Source organism: Aulonocara stuartgranti (assembly GCF_965226115.1).
Source record: "Aulonocara stuartgranti genome assembly, chromosome: 3".
NCBI lineage: Eukaryota > Metazoa > Chordata > Actinopteri > Cichliformes > Cichlidae > Aulonocara > Aulonocara stuartgranti.
The window spans coordinates 24,385,797-24,411,515 of NC_138941.1; the positions used below are offsets into that span (position 1 = coordinate 24,385,797).

General features: G+C 39.0%; 1 protein-coding gene across 3 annotated transcripts in view; it reads left to right on the plus strand.

The window, feature by feature from the left end:
• afap1 (actin filament associated protein 1) overlaps positions 1 to 25,719 on the plus strand; it is a 96,431-nt gene that overhangs the window by 57,042 nt on the left and 13,670 nt on the right. For 2 of the 3 annotated variants that reach the window (XM_082511117.1, XM_082511115.1), the window contains exons 4-8: positions 17,474 to 17,582; positions 17,731 to 17,942; positions 18,032 to 18,211; positions 22,279 to 22,365; positions 23,431 to 23,506. In XM_082511117.1, coding sequence (XP_082367243.1) covers positions 17,474 to 17,582; positions 17,731 to 17,942; positions 18,032 to 18,211; positions 22,279 to 22,365; positions 23,431 to 23,506 — 664 coding nt within the window. The remainder of the gene's footprint in view (positions 1 to 17,473; positions 17,583 to 17,730; positions 17,943 to 18,031; positions 18,212 to 22,278; positions 22,366 to 23,430; positions 23,507 to 25,719) is intronic. The other variant, XM_082511116.1, reaches the window with a different exon arrangement.

Here is a 25,719-nt window from a genome sequence, read left to right on the forward strand (position 1 = left end):
CTATTTTAAATAATACATTAGGCCTTATAAATAAAACATAGCCAATAAATATCGAATATAAAATGATTTGACAACTGTCTATAAAACAATGCACTATTCTTAATGTTAGGTCAGTGTTAGAGGCTTTACTTTATAGTGCTGCTATTTGCAGTTGCACTACTTTCCCCAAACTAGCTAATTTTGTCACATCATCTGTTCAAAGCTGAACATTACCTCCCAGTTTGCATTCATTTACAACATTTCATTGAATTTAGGTCCAATTTCAAATCCCCTTTGGATATTTTTGGGTTTTGTTGTGAAGAAGGCAAACTTCTGATAGTAACAACTGTGTTATGTAACAGAAATAACTTCATCATGTTAACACTACAGGAATATTTAACATTCATGCAGGACTGCTTACCAGTAACACACAACTGGTGCTAGTAGAAACTGCAGAGAAATGACCAATAACGCTGACCCTTACCTTCATTATTATCAGATGGTGAACTTGTTAGCAATACACTGAAGTTCTGTGCACAAGTTTTTGTGACACCCTGCACCTGAATGGTGTTAATCACGCAAATGCCAGCGCTACCAATGCAGCAGGACATAGAAACCATATGAGATGTGTTTTACAGTCACTTGTAAAGCAGTTGGAAGGCCTGTCATGGCTTCAGTATGTTTTCCTCTCTCGTACTGCGCCTCACATCGCCATGACAGTCAATGAGGACCGTAACATCTCTGTTAAAACAGTGATGTGTGTGTCATTATTGTGAAAGTGAGATGTGCATGTAAAAAGACCCAGTGTGAAGAATAACAGTGTGTGTCTGCCATTATTGTGGGAACAGATGCCTGTGATAAAAAGCAGGTGGCTGTGATGGCTTGCAAAGCCTTTATTTCATAGCAATAAGCCACAACACCTTGTTCTACATCTTACTCACACACACACACGCAGGACACGCACACATTCCAAGGCACAAGGCCTTACAGTGCAGTTTGTAATTAGAACCAGTCGTCAGCCTCAGCCTCCTCTGGTGACCCCAGTGTGTGTCTGGAAATCACAGCCGAGGGTTTCCCAGAAAACTAGGCGAGTGAGGAGGAGGAGTTTCTGATGTTTCTGTGTCTCTGCTTGTTGTCTCTCTTCTCTGCTGCCCCAATCAGAACCAGTAACATAAGAAAATACATAGCAGAGCCTTGCACGACACCCCAGACTCTCGGGCCTGTTCGGTGCTTACCGTACCTTTATTTAAACAAAGCACATAGGCACACAATTACACAACTCTTTCTGTCTTTTATGGAAAGAGTGAAGTTTTTAGCAGGTCTTCATCACTGGCTGAAGGAGACCCACTCAGGACTGGGTTGAGCATTTTGATTTTTAACTTACTTTTTGTTGAATTTTGTATTTGTTGTTTGGTCGAGCGTGTGAGACGGATAAACACTGGAACAGCCTGTAAACACGGTTATAGCGGAAAAAAGACGCCAGCTTCTCCTTGTTTCCCTCCCCACCATTGTGTGTTGTTTTAATTTAAATAAAATGTTTATGTTTTTTTCTGAACATAGACTACTGCCTTTCTTTCCGTTATGAGTTTGAGTGAATAAATCGCCACGTTTGGGCGCACTCTCAGGAGGGTGCATTTGCTTGCAACTGGAAGAGGATGCCGTTAAACAGTGCTATTATTTCTTCAGTTGACTCCTTCTCTTAGCCTCAACCAGCATTATTAGCAAACTTACTCATGGGCAGATAAATAGATGAATAAATCTCTCTTAGTTGATATATTCGTCCAAAATCATCCAACCATACTTTATACACTTTATCCAACAATATCATGCTCTGGACACTGGCTTTATATGTGTACAAAGTAATCATAATACTAACGACAGCATAAGCTGTGACAAACATTCAACAGCAGGGATTTTCATCAGCAGAAAATAAAGCAGCTAAAATATATTAAGTGGTTAAATAGAGCCATTCACATTAGAACAAAACCTCTCTGAGTAATATATGTGCAGGGTTTGCAGAGTCGCAGCAGTAAAGTATAATTCTCATAAATATACTTGGATGGAAACCCAGCTACTGTCTTTTATTTTGTGCCAGCTCTCTGTCTCCCTGTTGCCGTCTCTGCTCTGAAATTACCATCTATCACATTTCCACACTGACCTCTGGAGAAGCTGTCCAGACTGAGGAAAAAAGTGTTGTGCTCCCTTTCTCCACTCTTCATTTCTTGCAAAATTTCCACCGCCTGCAAATGAAACAACGGACAAATGGTTAAGAGGAAAAGAGAGAGGAGGCGGCTAGAAAGAAAAGAGTAAACAGGGTAGAGAGTTAAAGAAACAAAGATTTCATGTTGATGAAAAACAACCTTGTTAGTCATGAGAAGTTGCAGTTATTTGTGTTATACGGCATCAGTCTTTAGTTGGTCTTGGTGAAGAAGTGGAACATGGACTAGAGCAATCTGGTGAAATAATAGACAAGGAAGACAGTCACTTTGTGACCCGTCGAGCCTCAAAGCCAAACCGACACTCACGTACACAAAGAGCCTGTGCCTTTAGAAGCTGAATCAGTCCTTAGCTTCCACATTTTGATTACTAACAGTTACATAAGGAATACTTAGTTTAGAGTAGCTCACTTGATGTACAATACTTAATCAGAGGACAGTGGTATTGGAATTTATTACTCAAACCCAAACAATATGCAGATTGAAGACTCTTCCAGAATATTCTGCTAGTATATGAAGTGCAAAAGAAGACAAATGGCTTTGCACAGACTTCCACGATAAGTTTATTTACTGCTGAATTGTTCTGGAGTGTGTCATCACATTTAGTCCATTTCAGAACTTATTCGCTTGTTAAAATAATTTTATTTCCAGGTGTTTGTGGCATTTTTTTTTCACATCTTAAGGCCTTTGTTCAAGAGTATATACGATCTTGAAAAGACATTCTTAGTGTTTTTACAAACTTAGTGGGGCATGTTAACACAGTGTAGCTCTTAGCAGAGCATGACAGTCACATGTGTGACACCCGTTAGCCTTTGCATGAGCAGAGGAAAACAAAGAAACAAAGACATGATGTGTGTAAACTACTCCAATTCTTTCCCAAGGGCAAACTTGTGATTGACTCTTACACACACACACACACACACACACACACACACACACACACACACACACACAGCAGGATATCCACTAACCAAACAGACTTCCACTGGATCCTGTTTTAGTTTATCAAGCTGAAACTGGTCTACTTTGAGCCACTATATTGTCTTTCCCTAATTGTATATGCATATAAAGTTGGTCTTTATATATTTATATAAAAGCACAACAAAAAGGGGGTAGTGTCCACTTTAAAGTTTTTCACCAAAACTCCAAAACCACAATGTTAACAGCACTGATTCGTGACAGTGTGATAGGGTTACAAGTCTGAGATGATGGAATAGGCTGTCATCTGGAATAACTTCATTTCCGAGAGTTGAGTGCCAGATAACCCAGAAACTAGAATATCTGTAAACCTACAGAACAATAACACTACTGATCATGTTTTTTCTCAGTATAAATATAACTAAAGTTCAATAATTGTTTGATGCAACAGCACAATATTTTGTCACCTTAAATATATTTATCTGTGTACACTGGACATGTTGGTGATGCCTGCTAATCAAAGACAGACAAAACAACGAAGCAATTTATAGAAAGTTAGAAATTATGCCAAGCCTTTAATCCGTACAAGTAGTGGGTTTGCTGACAGAGCAGCTGAACCCTTTTATGTCAGATTGATCCTTTCCACAACACTCACCTTATAAATCTCTACGTTCCTCCATGGAAGAGGATCACAGCACCATTTTACAATGTGCTACATGCCACACGTAAATGCACAGAAACAGTAAAAACAAGGTCTGGCTCTGATTGGATCATAATGACTAATAAGTATGACGAAATCCCACTGAAGTCCTCTTCTTGTCATCCTGTCACTTTTCATATTCAGGATTTATGTTACATTAATATTTCTCTTTTATCTTTGGCATGAAGTACATTGCTGTCATCAAAAAGCTTGCCGCTTCAGCCACATGAATGGTTTTCATCCAAAATTTGAGCAGTTTAAAGAAGAATACTGGAAAATAAAATGTAAATTGTGCGTGTTTCCATTAAACTCCTTTAAAGAAAACAAATGGACTTCCAGATGGAGAATGGAGCTCCACCCAACATGAAAAATAGTAAACATCTGCCTAAAATGTTTCTGCATTGTTCATGCTTCGTGTTGTCACGTGATGAAAAAAGGAGGTGAGATATTTAAAGTCATCTGTTGTGGCAGTGCACCATTGATTTGTGTTTTTTCTTTTAATTTTAATAGCAATGGAACAAACATTCAGTTTTGATGAATCTGAATTTTAACTTTGGTCTCAAGCTTTTTTTGTTTTACTACTCACAACTACTTTTACCAACATTTCGAGCACACAGCGGTGAAGAACTTTTTTGGGTCCAAAACAATTTCCCCAGTTGCTTTGACAGTTCATTTGACATTTATGTTACAAAAAACAGTTAAAGCTGCTCTTAAATGTCCCGCAAGCCCAAGGTAAAGGTTTGTGTCTAAGATCCCCACACCACAAAACAAATACTGTAAACCAGAGAGAAGAAGAAAATTCTTAGACTGCAACCTCAAGTGTTAGGAATTTTTGTTGATTTTTTTGAGTTCTAATGTTTGCTGCAGTCACCTTCAAGTCAGGATTCGTTTCCTCGGCTGTATCCTAAGGGCTGCACTGTTCGAGCAGAATGTGAACCAGTCCTCCTGCTAGTTGAAACACAAATGATTTCCATCTGTGTTGATGTTGGAGAACAGTGCCACCTCTCCCTTTCTCCTCTCTTCCCTTGCTTTTCCCCTGACACAGACACAGCGGGAGGCACACCATTAGTTACCCATGTAATGCACACTAAAGTTAGTTGTATCATGCATGAGAAACTCACGCCGAGCATCCCGTTCTTCCGTGCTTCAAGCATTCACGTCACAGAAGTGTGCTCACGTGGTCGACGTGCTATACACGGTAACAGGGCTGCATCATCCGTAGATCCGTATGTCTAGAATTCATTTGGAATTCATTTTCTCCTCTTCTCATTTTGATTCAGACATCCCTCCCTCCCAGGTCTTTTTTAAAGATGGATATTCATCTCAGCACAAATGTAGCTAGTACTATAACCATACAGTATTCTGTATGGTTATGTATTACTGGAAGTTGTGAGGAATCTTTGTTTTTTAAACCACCATCTTCTCTGAGTGTTTTTTACTCACTTATAAAACATTGTGTATTGCTGTATGTCTGTGAAGGTTCTCAGTCATCCAGGTCCTCAGAGTCCAAGGAGCATCTGGACTTCTTTAAGTTTCCTTGAAGACGTTTCACCTCTCTTCCGAGAAGCTTCTTCAGTTCTAAGAGCGTGGGTAGGTAGAGAATCAATAGGGGGGTCCAAGACCCTCTAGGGGACACTCCCATAGGGCTTAAATCTGGGACTCTTCACCAATTGCTCTTAGAACTGAAGAAGCTTCTTGGATGAGAGGTGAAACGTCTTCAAGGAAACTTAAAGAAGTCCAGATGCTTTTCTTTCCAAGCTCCTTAGACTATATTGCTGTATATTGCCAAACCAAATTATTCCTAGCCTGAAGGGGAAACACTCACCCAACTAAGTGTGTCACTGTACAGTGTGAAGCTACACGGTGCGTGCGTGGCAACAGTTGGATTGCTATCAAACATATTGAGTTGAACCAGCCCTGTTTTACTTTTGTATGGCCTCAGAAATTATTTGTCTTCAGGAGTTTTTCCACGCAGTGTGTTTTTCATTTGGTGCTGATGAATCTGTTTTCATATTTGACTTAATTCCTCTGTGGGGTTTCCCTACTTTGTGGCTTGGTATACCACAGCAAAGCATTTCGTGACATCAGCAGTATTGTGTCATTGACTTGTGACAGGAAATGAAGTTGTTTAACAGATTGTATTGTAAGGTGTCACGCTTTGTCACTGGGATAACCAAACAAGTGGGAAATTGGAGATTGAATAGGTCTTAACTGCAGAAAGCAGTAGGCCTTTGCTTAATGACACATGCACACAACATGGTTAATCTTAAGGGCCAGAACTGTTTCAGTTACTAACACTCTTTGGAAAAAGTCCCCACTGAGTAACTGGAGCATGGATGGAAAACCTATTTCACAACTTTTTCCCCCACTCTAGTGCATTTGAAGGCTTTTTACAATGCCAAGTTTCTTTTTTTTCTTCCTGACACATGATGTGATTGAAGTGACTAAATAAAGCACGGAGGGAAAATTGAGTCTATTTCTGCAGTCTAGTAGAGAACTAACAGAATTTACAATTGAACCAAACAAAAGTTAGGGGTGCTCAGTAGAAAAATAGCTTTTGTGGTTACTAACTGATAGGTATTTGACCAAGATGCCCATTAACCCATGAATTCATACTACAGTGTACTCTATACACTGTCGGACTATTGTTCAGTGACTCTGATCACAGCATGTATACAAATGGGAATGGTTATTGGAGCATGGAAAATGAATAGCCAAATTCCTTTAGTGGCCTAAAGAGATAGTGGATCTGATTGATAATCCCATGTAGTTCCTGCTGCTATAAATTCACAAGAATTGAATTGAATAAGCCTGAAGAGCTTCTAAATTACAATTTTAGGTTTTCTCTCAAAAGGTTACTGGCAGTATGATATCATGCTTGTAGCTATATAGATATAATTGAGTGATCATGTCATAAAATCAGCCAGTCCATTTAAGGGTTAATCTTAAATACCACACACTTCCTTTTGTGTTTTATGAATTAATAAACATTCAGAGAACTGCTGCATGCGGTGGAGGTGAAGTTTAAACTTACCTTGTATTCAGTTGGCTGTTAGCAGTAGTGACAGCAGCTTGCAGAACGAGGGTGGTCTTTATCTAGTGTTTTCTTGAAGGCACCACCTAATGGCCATTAAAGAAACTGCTTGTTCGCAGAAGATGTTGCAACCCTATTTTAAAACTCGACAGTTTAGCAGTTAAGTCCTTGGCTCAGTTATCACAGTAATTGTGATTATTTGTTGGAAATAGTCCTGCATAGCCAGACTTTTAACTGGAATGAAAGAAGTCTGGGAAAAGGTCCTTTTGTCTGAGCCAAACGCTGACAGTCAACTAGCAGTATAGGCTAGAGGGGCTGATCATGATAGCATATCATGGTATTGGTACTGAAATGTCATTCTTTCAGAACAGAAATGCAGATGGACCACATAATATCAGGTAATTTGAAAACAATGGGGGACTTATTAGATAGCTTATTGAACAGAAAACACTGGCAAATGTATTTTCCAACTGTAAAATGTTTCACTTTGTTGCAATCAGATTAGTTGAGTTCATACCCAGACAAAGAGCAAATGTGCAGAGCACTTCTATAATATGTCTAAATATTTTCATGAAACTCTGCTTCACTGAGGTGACTTCTTACTTATTTGCAATACAGAACACTATTTAGATATGACAGGCTGGCCCACCTCATCCTGCTTTCCAAAATTGCAGACCACCAGCTCATGCTGGCTTCCACTGGCTCCTCATTGTGAGGTGTGAGAAATGGAGGAAATGCCCAACCCTGTCTGAGTCTCACTCTGGTTATTTTTTCAGGCAAGGTGGCACTTCCTCCAGTAACGGCACTCTGGTGAATGCACCTGTCCTGCAAAACGCACATTTTACTGGCCCAGCTGAGGCAGGAAAAAGTAAAAAAACGATGCGGGGGAAGCAAAGAATGAAGTTTCAAAAATGGGAGTTGTGTGAAAGGTTTTGTTTTGTCAGAGGTAACACTAGCATGGGTGGTTCATGTATAAACAGGGAGCTGGAAATCTTAGATATGTATCACAGAGGCTGGCAGACACTGAGCTTGGTCCTGCAGTCCTGCAGAGAGAGTTTTTAGGTTTCGTCCCATATTACTGTGTCTCTTGTTTGAAATGTTTAGCGGTTTGCTAATCACCTGACTTCCAGATTGAGTTCCCCTCTCAAACAATGAAACTTTCAGTGCTGCTACTGGACAGAAGCCACTCCTCTAGCCACCATAATGTATGCTGTGGTTGGTTTCTCACAAAACTCAAATTGGCTACGGTGCTGCATTAAGGTTTCATAATCTTTCAAAATGTTATAGGTGTGCTTGGTAAGACTGCTTCAGTAAATGTAGATTGCAGTGACATTGGAATCTGAGCAGGAGTCTCTGGATAAATAAAGCTGGAATAATCATGTATTCAGCTTCAAATAAATCTCTTTTGGTTTTAAATGTCCCCCAAATTATGGTTACCAAAGTCTTTGTATTTCTGTTACCTTTAGGTTTGAAGTGTGTATGTTTTATGAAGTAGACACTGAAACATTGAATACCCATCAGAGTTGGATAAGCTTCTTTTTTCAAAATGTTTTTTTTAAAATTCTGTCAAATCATCACCCCCCCCAAAACAAAAAAAAGAACAAAAAAACACTGTCTTGGGTAAATGATATACTAAAACACTACCCAGGCCTGTACTTTAGCATTCTCAAGAACCAGATATTTCTAGTGCTTTGGAATATTTTTTGTAATGATGACACAGTGAGAGTTTGGAAGTTCTCCAGGAAGTCAAGTCACTTAGAAAAATCTTTGGAGAAGATTAAAGGAACATTTTACTTCAGTTTTCTGGGTATATTCAATTAATTCTTTCAATTAATGACAAAGCCACGGCTTCTTTAGAATTGTGAAACTGTTCTTTCAAATCTTTTTTGCCATCATGGCCAAACGTTTTGGCAGTGGCTCAAATTTTGTTTTTCATAAACATTTCTCAATCTGTTTCTATGATATACTGATGAACAAACATAAATATTTCTTATGCTTCAGGCCTTTATTAGCCAATAAAACAAAATTCAGTTTCGATAGGGGTGTCACTGTCAAAACCTGTAGCTACTACTGCAGTTTTCCCTTTCCAGATCCTTTCCTAAGGGAGTTGCTTTCGTATGTCCAGTCAGTTTATCCATTCCAGTGTCCTGCTGGCAGCATGGCAGAAACATTATTCAGGTCCAGTCCTCCTACTCAGAGCAAAAATGGATACTTGGCATAAATGTTTAGATGTGAGTTTCAGGTCAGTGCCTGAGCAGCAGACAAACCTCCCACTCAAAGTCTCCAAACCAAGGTCAGGACTTCTTTACCACTATCTAATTACACATTATGACTGTGGAATTCTGGTATTTCGGATCCACATCCATGGACATGAGCTGATGTAGGCCGTGATGGGTCATGAAAACTCCCTTTACAATTTTAATATAATTGCTTTAAGCAAATTGGGAGTTCTTTGCAATATAAAGTATAAGCAACACTATAGAAAGTATAAATATATAAAGTATAAGTATAAAAATAAGTATAGAAATACTGAAAATGATGAAAATAATGAAAATTACTGGTAATAGTGATTGTGCTTTTCACACAATCAGTAACTTTGATGGCAAATTTGTCTTTTCTTTCATTTCACAACTTTGTGTGGAAACCAAACAGATTAAAAAAAAAAAAAGAATTCAAACTAACATAAAAATAAATAAAAATACAAAACTATAATAGCTCTGACTATGACAATGTAAGCGACTTGGTAGTGGCAAACAAGAACTGCTGGAGTGGAAATCAGGGCCTTTGTGTTGTCCACTAGGGCTGGGCCATATTATACCATTCACGGTAATACCGGTATAATGTTAGGCAACGATAGGAAAATGAAATATCGCGATAGAATGGGAGTAAAACGCGCATGCGCAGTGCCTTTGTTTTCATACGCACATGGCCGATTGTTGAGTGAAACAGATGAACCAGAATTGGTTTGTAAAAATGGTGCAACTTCCGTGATGTGGAACTGGTTTGGTGTTTGTCCGTCAGATACACAACAAAGCACATTTTTTTGCAGAACATGCAAGCGGCCGTTGTTATTGTCATATTTGTCGGACTAAGATGCTCTTAAATCTGGGAGTAATCTGGGTCCTAAACTCTGTATGCTTCAGGTCAAACAACACTGCAGCATCACTTAGAGTTAAAAACTGTCTAAATTCTTTCATCTTTAATAAAACGATCAGCATTGCTGCTTTACCAGGTGTAACTATAAAGTTTAACTTCCAGGCATCCATGAAAACAAAAGTTATTACATTTAACGGAGTTAGAAGTTAGCAGGAAGCTAGCGGAAGTTAGCTCGCTAGTTTCGCTAGTTACCTAAGCATGATATAGCATGTTCTGACTGAGAGATTTCTGAAAAAAATCAAACGTACAGCTCTGCTATCACTTCCAACATAAATGAAGACAGGAAACTAAACAGCAGTGATGTTTGTAGGGTTACTGAAGTTGGGCTAGCTGGTATATAATGATGTGCTACGTGATCGCTAGCGACACAGCTATGTTAGCATAACATAAACAGTGAAGCTGGAGGACGAACACTAACACTTTTCCACTTATAAAAGTTAACGTGAAGGTTCTTCATGGTTAGAGACAAATGCAATCGCATGGCAGGATGCTGTAAACGGACCAAACTTCAGTCAGGAGAACAACTGAGATAATCCATCCACAATGCGATGTTAGTGATTAATATACTGCAACAACATGGGAATAGAGCAGCTGCCAGAGAATTCAACATTAATGAATCAATGGTACAGAAGTGGAGGAAGCAAGAAGAATGAGTTTAATAAAGTTTGATTTATCTGACTGCTTTGTTTCGCTTAATGTGCCTTATAATCCCGTGCACCTTATGGTCCGAAAAATGCATACTGCACACTGCAGTTTAATGTTGCAAAGCACCTCTTTTTAACTTCAGTGGATACTATACATGGTTATGCTCAGGATATGTCAGCCCATTTCTACTGGAAATGCCTTTTGGTTAAACTTTCAGCAAGGAATTTGCATTTGCACTGTTAAATTTTTATAAAGCTTTAATGTACATAAAAACCAGCTTCTTGTTTATGTGAAAATAAATGGAAGGTTGTCTTTTTGCACTAGTAATGTTGTGGAGTTGTATTTTGTCTCGCATCAATTATATCGTCGGTTATATCGTTATCGCAAATTTTCAAATATATATCGTGATAAATATTTTTGGCCATATCGCCCTGCTCTATTGTCCACCCACACAAGCAGCATGAGCTGGGTAACTGGTGCATGTATGTGACTCGCGAGCTATTTCTTCCCCAAACTGTGGTCACCTTTATACTAAGAAAAAGGTGAACTAGCATGACACACAGGCATACACGGAAATTAAAACAACACTCCATAAACATCAATTCATTCCTATGATTTGGTGATTAAGGGATACAAATGACTCACGTGCTCATACACAATTTATTCAGACATTGTAAATTTTGTAAATTAAGCTTTGTAAATTGTAAGCTTTGTAAATTAAATTATCATCAATTTTGGCTGTTTTCCAAGTCTCCCTACTTTTTGACAAGTTGATTTTTTTTAATAAAAAAAAAAATATATTTTAAAACCTGCAGTCAGCTGAGACTGAAGAAGCTCATCAGATGATGATAAAATAGTAATTAGGTCTATAAAAAACAGCAAAATGCAACACTGCAAATAAGACGAGTCTAGTGCTGCAGAAAAACTGGTGATTAATCACACAGAGAGGGGTAAAATAAACATTTTCTTCCTTATAATTATTTTATTGGTGAGGGCACGCGGTTTACTTCAGAATGCATATTAGCGTTCTGAACCCTTAAACTGAATACATTACTGTATACAACACTATAAACATCCTAATACTGTCTACTAATAAAGGAGATGTGGAAATTCCTTTAGTTTGTTGTCAGATCAGGGGGATGTTAATTTGATTGATTCAACTGTGTTCTAATTGCTGCAATTCCACTGGTGTAAAATAGACGCATCAGCACATTAGAACCAAGTATTAAAACATACAAATTCTGAAACAGCAAATTAAAACATTCTGCTCATTCTTTTGACATTAATCTCTGTCTCTCTTCCACAGCATGTCTTTATCCTGTCTTCCTTCTCTCTCCCCAACCGGTTACAGCAGATGGAGGTTTCTTCCTGTTAAAAGGGATTTTTTCCTTCCCACTGTCGCCAAAATGCTTCCTCATAGGCGGTCATATGATTGTTGGGTTTTTCCTTGTATGTATTATTGTAGGGTGTATACAATATAAAGCACCTTGAGGCGACTGTTGTTGTGATTTGGCGCTGTATAAATAAATTGAATTGAATTGAATATTGTGATTTATCCAGGTAAATAGTGAAAACTTTAAGCTTTATATAACGCACTATGACATTCATTTTGCTTTGTAGTACACCCCTCTGAGGGATAATGGGAATTAGACACAGTTGGGAAGAAATAAAACACAGATGCAAACGATCAACCAAATCACAGGAAGTAAAACTGAATATACAGAAAAACAACTAACAAAGTAAGATAAGGAAGTAAGCAACAATACCTAAAGAGAGAAACAAAGGCACAAAAATAAACTTTCTATTGGGAAAATAGAGGGAAAAATCTAACTCTAATTTAAAGAGGAACTAGAACTAAGAACTTAAGATTAAACATTTAAATAAACACTAAAAACCAAATGATAAAAATCTAATATTAAAAACATTATGTTAAGTCACAATCACAACAGGCTGTTTTAGAAATCTGTGGAACAAATGATCTGCCACGTTCTCCATGTGAACATGGAGTGTGTGTGTTTTTCATTTGTTTATGGTTAACAGATGGGTTATATACATTGTGACAACAGTCAGCTCATCTTCATTGTGCTCCTGTATTGCAGTGTAGTTAAGCTTCAGGTCATTTGTGTGATACAGCTAAGATGTTGTGCTGTGACTTGTGTAAGTGCACAGGTGTATATTTGTACACGTGTGTGCGTTTGTGTGTTTCATGTGTGCTAATGCTCTTTCTTCACCAGTTGTTGCAGTGTCATGGGGTCACATTCTCGCTGGTGTGATACTGCACTCAGGCAAAATGCTTAGCCAAACAATCGACTTCTGTGTGATTATTAATGGTGTTATTGCTGCTCAAGGGTCTTTAAAAGGAAGTTATTGTGATGTGAGATATGGCGCTGCAGTTTCCATATCAAAAGTCTTTCTCCACCAGCACAAACAAGTCAAGTTTCTAAACCATATATTATTCCCTGTTGTTAGACTGTCTGGGCAGAGTGCTTTCATTCTTTTTCTTTCTCTGCCTTTCTTTTCTTTCTGTCTTCTTCTCCAGGGAGACATTTTTTTCCTTTGTTTTTTTTAGGGCTGGGCTAGGGTGGAGAACGCTAGTGTTGCTGGCGTTTAACAGGGCAGCACATCCATGCCAAAAAGTGAGTTCACCAAACTGCTGTTTCCCCAGAGGAGATGCAATAAGATTTCTGCTAGAGGCCCAGCCAGACACTTGACTTATAGATGAAAAAGGAGACGTGGGGAGGATGAACAACAAGGATTAGGGGGTGAGGATGAGGGTGTGTTTGGGGTGAAGAAAAGGAAACTTGGTTTGCTCAACAAAAATGAATTTCAGATAACACAAACTGGATATTTTTTCATCTGAACATTAACAGGTGGATGGGGAACTGTGGTTTGGCTTGAGAAAGGAAAACCTCATGAATGAAAGTGTCAGGTCCCAGAACTTTGAATAATTTATAATTGATTATTTTGTTTTTAAGTGTTTATATTTCATCTTTTCGACCCAAAATGCCTCATTTCTTCTAATGATTCAAGGATGAAGAGTTGGCTTGGCTCAGTTATTAACATAAGAATTTCGCCAATATTATGTTTTCAGTGTTAGTCAGTGTTGGTCAAGTTACTTGAAAAAAGTAATCAGTAACTAATTACTGATTACTTCCCCAAAAAAGTAATCCCGTTACTTTACTGATTACTTATTTTCAAAAGTAATTAATTACTTAGTTACTTAGTTACTTTTTAAAAACACGATTTACAACCTGAAGAGGTGATAAAGCGATAGATCTTTCAGCCCAATTCTACTTTTTCTACATAATCCATCATACAAAATGTAATCAAATGGAAAAGTCTCTTTTTAAAACTTGTTTTATCAGTTTTAATCTTTTAACTTTATGCATCAAGCAAATATTTAATTATATGCAACATTCTCTGACTGGAAGGAATTTGTTTAATATTTAAACCTATTTTCTGCACATTCCAGCACATAAAATAAAATATTTTTTGTGTTTACACTCACTCCTTCAAATAGATGCAAGTAAAACACAGCAGAAAATAAATAAAGTCAAAGACTCAGCGGTCCTGTTGCTCTATTTTCACCTGTAAAGCAGGACTGCGGTAGGCGGAGGTTTACCCTGGTGCAGGTGTGCCGCGGTCAGTTGAAGAATCCGCGAGTTTCTCTGTGAGTTTCCCATTACGTCGTTGCGCACTCGGTGCTTGCTTGGAAGTTTAGGGGGTTTTTTTCGCTGTAAAAAGAAGTTTTCTTCCCACACACGATGGACACTAATGTTTTTGTCACTTTTTATGGAATCAAACTCAAAGTAAGGTCAGTACTTCCACGCTTTAAACGCTGCACGCTCATACTCTCTCCCACAATCGATATGTGATCCATTGTTGATCTGCACACAGCTGTTGTCACTAACGGCGCACTCGCTTACGTCACTGTCATGAGACATTCTCGCAAAAAAATCACGGTTTTAGTAACACAGTAACGCAGCGTTCCTACGGGAAAGTAACGGTAATCTAATTACCGTTTTTGCAATAGTAATCCCTTACTTTACTCGTTACTTGAAAAAAGTAATCAGATTACAGTAACGCGTTACTGCCCATCTCTGGTGTTAGTGACGTGTTAAACGTTTTACGAGCATTGACACTAGGGCTGCACGATTAATCGTTAGAAAATCGCGATCTCGATTCATACTTATGTGCGATCTCATTTCCAAATGACAACGATTTAAAAAAAAAAAAAAAAAAAGACGACGACGACGACGATTGTACCGCATTTTGATCCGGAACGTACTCTGCATGAAAACAAGCTCTCACTCTTCCTGCTCAACAAATGACAAATAAAAACAAATTAAGCCTACGTGAAAGTGGCAAAAACTGCAGTCCTTCGAGGTGCCTTTTGAGGCTGGCTTCAGTCAATTTCCAGACTCCGATGTTAAAATGCCTATCTTTGCAGCAGTGAAAAGCAAAAGTACAAAAGTGATGTTGTACTTCCTCCCCTTCATAACAAACCCGAATGGGCTAAAAAGTTATTTTTATAACTACCTGTATCTGTTGGATCCTTTTGGAGCATTTTAGAAGGGATTATTTGACTAATATTTTAGCTTGCTATGGAGATACAGACCATCACACAAGTTTATACTTTGGCTTCAGTGAGTGACTTTTAGCATATATGTGTGTTTGTATGTTTGAGTCACGATTTCTACTGTCTTACCAGAGAAAGGAAAAAAAAATCAGAACAGCCCAGGTTTAAGTCCAAGTCGAGCCCCTTTGCTACAACTCTTCCCCACTCCCTCCCAGCTTTCCTCTCCACTCAACACTAGAGATACTAGAATATAAAAATGACGAGAAGGATACTCAAAACAGAATGGCTTTTTCTTGGCATCTTAATTCACTAATAGACATGTACAACCAAAATTCAATAGTGCTCTTTCATTACAGAAATGCCATAATTATGATCAACGCTGTGATGTTGGACGGTGCACTGTCATGTTGTAGTGACACACACTTTCTGTGCTTTGAGAGCATGAGCCAAGTCCTTTTTATGTCCCAGGTTGCTACAGTAATGGGTGCTTACATCAATGCAGCCCTGACACCTGATTGGGCCGGCTGTAACCTATGGCCCATAGCACATAGACTTAGACTGCACTTATGATGTTTCTCCCATCTATAACTGGAAAATCGGCAATACCATCAGTAAAGAAAATAAAAAGGGAAATCAAAGAGGTTTTCCATAAGTGTGCAGCCATAGCAGCCGGGCTTGGTCTTTTTTAAAAGTGCTTTCAGGGACGCTTAGAGTGTGGCCTTATAAGGTCTTTACAACTTGACAACATGTCATGCACTTTCAGTTTCTCTGGCTTGTATTCGGTGTAGGCTGCTTATTAAACTGAGGCTCTAGAAGAAACATTAATAAGCTATGCTACACTCAGCTGGGTCATATTAGTGATTTAAAAGAAGGGTTATGTTTTTAAAGCGTTTTGAAAACATCTATATTACTACTTATGTGACATCACCAACATCAAAATAGAGAACCTCAGAATCCATTAAACACAACAAGGACACACTCATCAAAAAGCTGTTCCACAGAAGTCGTAGCACTCCATGGGGAACTTTCAAAAACTCCCAACTCCACAGCAATGGAAAAAATATATGTACATTGACGTATGCCGGCCACTAAGCTATTTGTTCCAGTGTTAAACCACATTATCAGATTTGATGTTTGTAGCCACAGTGCTGTTTTAGTACGAGGTGAAATGTCTGAGAAGTGCGACGCAGCCAAGATGGATCACGTCAGGCTGCGCAGTTGATCCCTCACCCTGTTGACTAGATTTGTAGGACTGTGCAGTGCCAACGAGAACACGTCCAAACAAAGCACGTCTCACCCCCACCCTTCAGCTTCACTGCTCATGAGCTCTGCAGTATAATGGCATGAAAATATTTTAACTCCATTTAAGACCACAGTTAATCATTGTGGAATTATGTCAGTATCTTTCTGTTGGTATAATTTCAGCCATTTTTAGTGTCTTTAACACAACTTCGGATTTGATTTCTTTTACCGACACTTTCTTGTTTTCTCTTTCAGACACTGTCTAATTATATTGTCTCGTCTTTCTACCTAATATTTTCTGATTTTGACCTGAAAAGTGAAAGACTCCTCAGCAAAACAACGGCAACCACTGTGCCTCTGTTTTGCTCTGTCAGTGTCTATTAAGTGACACTTAGTAATGAAGTAGGCTCAATGCTGCACTGACAACATTGTTAATGGCTTCCTCTAAGTTGTATTGGACCAGAAGAATATCTCCTTCTTCATGTTACAGCAGCTAATTACTTCCTTTTTGTAGTTCTGACAGTGATTAAAGGCAGATGGGGAGATTAATCATTTTGAATTATCGTCACCACCTTTAAAGACTGAAGACAAAAGATCATGGCTGGTATCCTTAATTCCCCTTTGTGTTTGAGGCATGATGGGTAGAGTTTTGTATGAATGAGAATGTATGAAAATATTGATACATTTGAATGTAAAACTGGTCTTTTATCTCCTCTCATTATTGATGATGAGAGGAAATAAAGGAAATAATCCCAGGAATAGTGTATAGCATTTTTGTTTGAAAAAACATCTCTGCACAGAAGAGCCAGGCGTCATGAATGAAAGCAATTGATGTGCCTGGTGATTGCTAATGTAGAGGGCTGTTGTTTTGTCAGTTGAATTGCAAGTGCTGAAATGATTGAAGGTTCTAGACCAGATCAGTTCAGTGCCATGTTTCAAAGCAGCTAAAATGTCATTTGAAGTTTCATTATTAAAAGTAGAGGAAACCTGTGTTCACTCTGCAGACTCCAAATAACGGGCCCCCTCCCCTGCCCAGCTCATCTCTTCCAGAAGGCTACTATGAGGAAGCGGTTCCTTTAGGTCCTGGAAAGGCTCCAGAATACATCACCTCCAGTAAGTGACAAGCTAATATATAAAACACATCAATCATGTAACAGTAGTTATGTTACAGACTTCTGAAGAAAAAAGTGAGTGTGTCCCAAGTTTTTGCGTTACCTGATTTGAATATAAAATGAAGGGCAGTCTATTCATACCCTCTCAGACTATGACTCGGATGCCATGAGCAGTTCCTATGAGTCGTACGATGAGGAAGAGGAGGATGGGAAGAGCCAGAAGATGCGTCACCAGTGGCCCTCTGAGGAAGCGTCCATGGACCTCGTGAAGGACGCCCGGATTTGTGCATTCCTGCTGCGCAAGAAGCGCTTCGGCCAGTGGACCAAACTCCTATGTGTCATCAAAGACAACAAACTGCTGGTGAGAAACACTCAGGCATGTTACTGTCTGTGTACGTACAAATGGTGAGCATAAACTGCACTACAAACAGAATCTTTCTCTTCATGCAGTGTTACAAATCCTCCAAAGACCACACTCCCCAAATGGAGCTGAACCTGTCAGTGTGCAGCATCACACACATCCCTAAAGATGGCAAGAAAAAGAAGCACGAACTAAAGATTGTCCACCAAGGTGCAGACGCCCTGGTGCTGGCTGTGCAGAGCAAAGAACAGGCCGAGGAGTGGCTTAAGGTACATCAATAAATCTCAAAACTACTGCTTTTACCATCACACTGGATAGAGACGGTGTTTGTTTGAACTCTTTTTCCCATAAAGATGGAATTTGTACCAATAATGACGAGCTTTGACATCTTTATTGATATGTATCAATAAAGTTGTGGTTTGACGACCATAGTTTCTGGATTTTTCAAGGGTGCACACCCAGTCTTTTTTTTTCTACTCAAACGACTCAGTTGAGAAGAGAACTTCAAAGGTTATGCCTGGCAGGCTTTTAAGGGGTAAAGAGTTAATCAGTAGATAAAGAGCATTCTGTGTGGCCCAACTTTGAAGCTGACAAGAACACCAGTGCAGCATACTAGCTTTTCTTGGAGCTTTACTAGCTTTACTTGATTGCTGAACATCTAAAATATCTTGGGATCAGCCTTTAAGTTGCTTTCACATGTTTTAGAGAGTGGGTTCAAGTTACTTTTAAAGAATAAAGGGTGTAACTGTCTTGGCTTTCTTCCTCAGGATGGGCCTTTTCCTCGTATTGTATGACTGGTTTGTTGTGAACAGGTGGTTCTGCTGGTTTCTCTCTCATGTGGAGATGTTTGGTTTGCAGTCCTCTGAGTCCTTTCTTCTGCTTCTCTCTCACAGACTCCCCCCCCCCCTCTTCCTTCCCCTGTCTTCTCTTTCACTCTCTGATCTTTCCTTCTGGCAGCTCAACAAGTCCACAAAACAAACCCGCCCCGCTGACATCAAATAAGCTCCGGTACTGCTTTTCTATCCCTGCAACCATTTGTTGTTGGAGAGCACCTCTGTGCTCTGTCTGTTTCAGTTACATTGATGGTGGGTGTCATCTGGTCTTTTTGTTTTAAAAGGAAACCCCCACCCCACATTCTTCCCTCTCATCTCTGCTCCCTTCAGATCTCATATGTATCTCCTGAAATTTATGGTTTCTCAACAACCTATCGTGTGCTATTTTAAGATGCCTCCTAGCGCATTTGTGTGATGGTATTTTTTATAAACATTTGTGGCCTCCAGCAGTTCCAGTGGACTTTTAGACTTGAATATGTGATTTGTCTTCTTGTTTTCCTCCTTGTTAAGAAAACAATCCCTCAAGCATATTTTCCCCATGTACTGATGGAAACACCAGTCTTACTATATGCAGTGTTTCCTTTTGGTCTTTCTCTGGAAGTTTCAGCTGTAGCATGTTTATTGCAGTCAGGAAACAAAGACCCAAACAGTTTGGATTTTTTCTTCTTCATTCAATTACTTGCTCGGCATGGTAATTAGATGTTGTTTATTGATTGGCTGGTGCAGGTAACCTCATCGGGGGGCTGAAGTATCTGCAGGCGGTTTCAACCAGACCCATGAAAATATACAAATCCCTCAACCATCCGAGTGATGGTAATGAGTGCACAAATTGTTGCTTGGAGAAACTGGGTCTGGACACATATTTAGTCAGGTGTCGGGATTGTGGAAACAAATTGAACTGATAGTGCCGTGGCAGGTATTTTGTAACTCTAGCAATTGCTCTGGGTTTTTTTGTTTACTTAATTGATGCACATGTAGTTCGTCATGCCACTACAGTTGGCTTTGTTACATGCAGGGTTACGTTCCTTGGCTGGTCTGTGTTCCCTTCAGCTGTGGGGTGTGTAAGAGTGGCATCAAGTCACACAAAGTGGATATGTCCCAGTGTGTCTGCTGCCCCCCTCCCTCTTTGTCTCTTTGTGGTTGCCACAACTGAACATGCAGACTACAATTCAACTTACTAAAACTGCTGGACAGGACAGGTTATTAAAAGAAGAAGGAAAAAATAGTAATTGAGACTGTTTTTGGATATTTTAAGTATTCGTTGTTCCCCCTTAAATTTATTTTTGTCTCTTGAGCTTTGTGTTTTTTGTCCACCTCTCACAAGCTCATCTTTACCCAGAGAGACATTGAGCTTCAGTAACAGTCATTCTTGAATATTATCGATCTGAATCAAAGAAGTTCAAATTTATTTGGATATTTTTCCCCCACTGGCCAACAGTGAAATAGAAGTCAGCATGAAGTCAGCATGTGAAATAGAAGTCATCGGATTCAACAGAAGGAGCAGCTCTGCTTTGCTCCACAAAAGAAGGAGAGGAAAGAAATGAAAGAAAGCAGGGTGAAGGGAAAGCTGGGAGAGTACCTGAGGCTTTCCAAAGCCCATAGTTTACAATAATGACTCTCCCAGACCCTGTAGGCTAACGATGTGTTTATGGAGCACACATGTCCATATTGTGTCATTGCTTCATTTTCCTTTTCAGTGTTTTTTAATTGTATGGATTCCCCACACCCTAACTCCTTCTTTGTCTTCATCTTTGCCTGCTGATATAGTCTGACCTCATTTCTTTGTCTCGCTGACTGACTAACTTCTCTTTTCTTTTCTTTGCCTGCATAAATTTTGGGGGAAGTAAGTGGAATGTGCACTGTTAGTCACAGCTTATCTGCTCAAGTTTCCATTACAGTCCAACCCCTTGTGCAAACTCCTTGACAGTGTATGGTTGTCCTGTGCATGGCAATGCCTTCATCACTTTCAAGATAAGCATTTACAATACATTTATAGCTTGAGCTGTAATGCAACTATTCCAGCATGAGCCTTTAAAATAGGCCTCAATGAATTGTCAAAAAAACAAAAAAAACAAACAAACCCTGAGACAGACAGATTAGTTTATTTTTAGTTTTGTTTTGGTTTTTTTGCATCAATTGGATAAGTGCTGCCAAAAGCAATCACTCAGAAAACAAAAGGTTTGTGTTGGTTGATTATATCATTTTTTTCTTTTATCTTTTGCCAGACAAACAAACAGACAGACAGACAGAAAACTTTATTTCAAATCCCTTTTAACAGGAAGAGAACCAGGGTCATGGAGGGACAGCCATTTGTAGGTTTGCAGATATTGTAAAGAATGGGTTTCACGTCTATTAAATGCTTCAAGTTGCTTCATCTGTAAAGAAATCAAGCTGTTTTTATACCATAAAATTGCAAAATGTGCACTGCAAGGAGGTGAACAAGCAATGAGCAACAAGTCATCAGTCAACACTATTTTCTTTTTTATTGCAAGTTGTGTTTCAGCACCCATAGTTATAGCCTCCAGTCTCACCACCTCCTCCTCTTTTTGATTTGTAGTGCATTATCAGACCTACGTAGTACACTGGCATGGCAGCAAAAGCTCTCCGAAGGAAAGATAGACATGATGTTGCTGTCTATCCCATTCTCTGGCCTCTTAGCTGCTCTCAGAGCCAAACCCATGGAGCCACAGCCTGTCATTTCCCCCACGAAACCCAGTTATGCTCCTTCCAAGCCAAAACCAATGAGTTGAGGAGCCCAGCGCAGCTAGAGATGGTTCAGACGAGTGGGAGTTTGTGTGTGTGTGTGTGTGTGTGTGTGTGTCTGCATGTGTGTCAGGGAGTGCATTAGCCAACTTGCGCACACAGCGGTTCAACTGAAATCTCATTTTGCTATACCCACTGTTCATCTGCACTCTCTGTCACTGCCACATGTCTGGGATTGCCAGATCCCATGGTGGGTTGCCAGGTCAGACATCCAATGAGGTCATGGTAAAGCACGCTGGCGCCCTATTCACAGCTCTGCAGATCTCATTCACCCCTACTGGACCTTATTGTGTATGGATTCCATGAATGCAGGCAAAGTCTTTGTGTCTCATGTTTGTTACAGACCTGCCAACCCCCACCCCACCACCAACTACTGCCACACACCACATGCATGCATGCTCTCCCTCCTGCAGTTCATGCACTGCTTGTTGCTCCCTTGGCTGTGATTCAGTAGCATGATGAGATGTGAGAGAGTTCACCATACATGTGGCCTGCATTACCCCAGTCAAACCTTCTAGACTGAAGGAATGAGCTTCTTAATCATGTGGCAATTCAGCGAGGAAATATTTTAGGATTTTTAAATTAGGAATCCACCCACATGGTATGATCAGCAGTCAGGAGCCGTTACAGATGGCGGCATCTGATCTCCCACAGCGGCAATCAAATGTGTGACTGTGGACTTGTTTAATGTGAATGGCAGCCACGTTAGCTAATGGCGTATTTCCTTGTGGTGTTCCTAGGTGATGAGAGAGGTGTGTGTTAATGGGAGCATAGATTTGGATGGAGTTGGATCTGGATCTCCAGTGCATAAACCTGAACTGGAAAAGGTAAACAGAACACACTCACACTGATAGATGATAGTCATTTTAACAGCTTGTTGTATTTTGTTATTAAGCGTTGCTTTTGTAGGGTTTGAATCAGGTTTCAGGTTGGTAGAAGATTTGCGATTTGCGGTTTTATCTATCTATCTATCTATCTATCTATCTATCTATCTATCTATCTATCTATCTATCTATCTATCTATCTATCTATCTATCTATCTATATATATATATATATATATATATATATATATATATATATATATATATATATATATATATATATATATATATTGTGCGTGATGTCATTCAGATGGTACCTTAATTTATTAGCCTTGGCTTACTATTATTTGTGCAATAGATAACTTCATGGAATAGCAGTGTTTTGAATCAAATATCTGTCTTCCCACTGTAATTAACACCAGTTTAGTTTAATAAAATGTGCTTCCAGTGTCAATAAAAGGTTACACGTACTTAATCTGTTAAACCAGGATTTGTTGCTGTTTTTTGAAGCAGACACTTGCTTCTTATGAGCAATTTTCTTTTTTTTCTGTTGACACACTACTGCCTTTCCAATGAACACAGGAAGGAGAAAGATGACATAAGGCTATTGGCCTTAGCCAATAAATTTTCAAACGTCAATAATAGATTATTTGGTTCCAAAACTCCTTAGATGAATGTATTCTTGTAGACATAACCTTGTATTTTCAAAATCACAGTATGTTTTCAGGCGGTGTCTAAAAACATTTACTTCTATATGGCACAGACAGGAAATTTGGCTTTCATGGGAAAAAGCAGGTAAAAAAGCAGGTAAAATCACTGTGGACAAACTGCACTCGGCACATGTATGTGTGCCTGACAAACCTCTTCCAACTTGGCATGGCAAACGTAAGCCCAGCCTAATCTCATCTGTAACATGTTGCAGATGTTACTGCAGTGTAATTAGCTGTGTTGATTAGCTTCTTGACTTGTCTGTCCTCAGGAAAGTACAGTTTTGTTCACTATGTACCTTCCTGTACACCCATTCTTTTCTTTCTTCTTCTTTTTTTCTCTGTGGTTGTCCTGCCTCCAGAAGACATCGTGTGACAGGCCAAGCTCAGATGGGGAAGCAACCCATGAGAACGGTCACAGCGACTGCAAGGACCAAGGTGAGAGTCACAACGACAGTTGCTACCAGAAATGAATCATTTTCATCCATTTTAGTTTGTGCTTAAAACAAAAAGGTCTGAACAATCTCTGTGTTATGAGTAACAACAACTACAACAACTGCAATTCTGGATCTCTGGTCAAGGTGAATGAAGACCAGTAGTTGCCCTTTATGGTGCCAAACAGAAAGTATCTTTTCATCTGGATGCCATGGATTAAATAAAATCAGCTTTGAGCTTGCATGTCAACAGATCCATGACAGATGAACAATCTAATGAAGACTGTGTGATTGAGCTAAAAGCTTGTTTTCATAGTGCCATTCCGATCACATTGCATTCACATAGTACCTTTAATCATAGCCCCATGGCACAGTACAACATCAATAATAAAATTCAGTGAGGGACAGGAGTTATTAAAACTGGTGTTTCTTGGAACCGTTAAGAATTGTTCTCAGGCTGAATGGCTGTCTTTCTCACGTAATCTCCCTCATAATTCAGAGAGGAATCTCCGCAAGCTGTGGAAAGGTCAGCCTTTATTGAAGGCTGAAGAATGAGCATTTGGATTTATTTAACATGCTTTTTCATGGGGATGGTCTTTCCTCACTCAACTAAAAGCCAAAACAAAGAGATACCGTTGAAATATTCTCAGATTATTTACTGTGTGTTTTCTCAGCTGGCACAATTCTTCTGGGAGAGAAAACTCACTTTACTTGTCAGCTCAGTTATTTGGATTGTCAACTAAAATTTAACACTCTTATTTTTTTGCTCTGTTTAGATTGGTGAATTTTTCCAGAATTGTATCTGAAACAAATTTCCCACCAGCAGTTGATTTAAAGTCTAACAACCAATTGGGTTTCGAGATTTGAAAACATTTGGTTGTGCAAGACATTTTTCTGTGTTGCTTCCATGAAATTATGAGATCTGGGGTAATATCCAAGATGTGTACTGAAAAAAGAGTGCATCTTTGAACAATGAAGTACGCTTTGGGGTGGTTAGAATTAATTGGATCCCAAAGACCTACATGCTGTTACTGACTCTGTGATAATTTGCTATATAGTAAACATTAGCATTCCATTAATAATAATAAAAAGATCTCTCTCTCTGTCTGACTGTTTTAGCACAGCTTTTCCTTTGCTGCACTACATTTACTCAAATTTAGAATATAGGTCCTCAGCCCTGCTTATAAATAAGTTGCTATTATTTCAACCTGGTCCTGTGATCTCCTTTCCTGGTGAGTTTATGAACTCAGTCACTTAATTTGGGTCAGATTGAAAACAGCATTTATTTGATCAATCTGGTCATTGTAAGAGCCATAAAGGGGCATTATTCATTATACGGTCATTGGTTAATGACCTATGATTGAAAAATTGCTAGTAAAAATTAGCATGTGGCATCAGGGTCAGATCAACGCCTCATTCTGGTTTCAAAACACCACGATGGTGTCATGGTAGATTTGTCTTTCACGCTGTCCACGATACTAACCCAGAAAGAGGGAAGAAAAATGAATCCACTTCCACTCCAACAGTAGTAAAGTGCATAACATAGTTTTAGAACCAACATTGTGAGAAAATAATTCAGCGACTACCAATGTTCCCTCTAATTTTTCACGTGTCTGAGCGAACACACAAACTCCCTGAGCGACATCAGACGTGTGCACTGTGGTCACGCCAGCATCTAATCCATCCAAGTTACATGGTTTATTAAAATAATCAAATTACAGCATTTACATTTATGTTAGACTACTTTTAAACTGCTTCAGCCCATTTACAATGAAAATGTAAAAAAAAAATCTAGCCATTGGCCTGTGTAGTATGTTAACACTATTGGAAGTAAAAATGACTTGAACTCCAATTTCGAAAAAAAAAAACCAACTTTCTTTTTCTTTTTCTTTTTATAAAGCTCTGACTTGTATTATGAGTCTGTGGTCTGGGAGAGAGTCCTGTAACTCTCTGTATAATTATATAGTTACTCCTCAAAAAAGTAACTCAGTTTGGCAAACAAAGTTTTTTGCAGCTATTTTTTTAAAATGCAGCCGAGGCATTTTTAAATAAACATTTCAAACTATTTACAGAACAATCAGCTGTTCTGCATCAAATTTGATGCCACACAAATTATTTGTGACACTCCAAAAAATAATTTCTGTCCACTAGATAAAGGAGAACAACAGCCTGATACCTGCAGGCCTGACAACAGAAGATGTATCACTGCTGTAACAC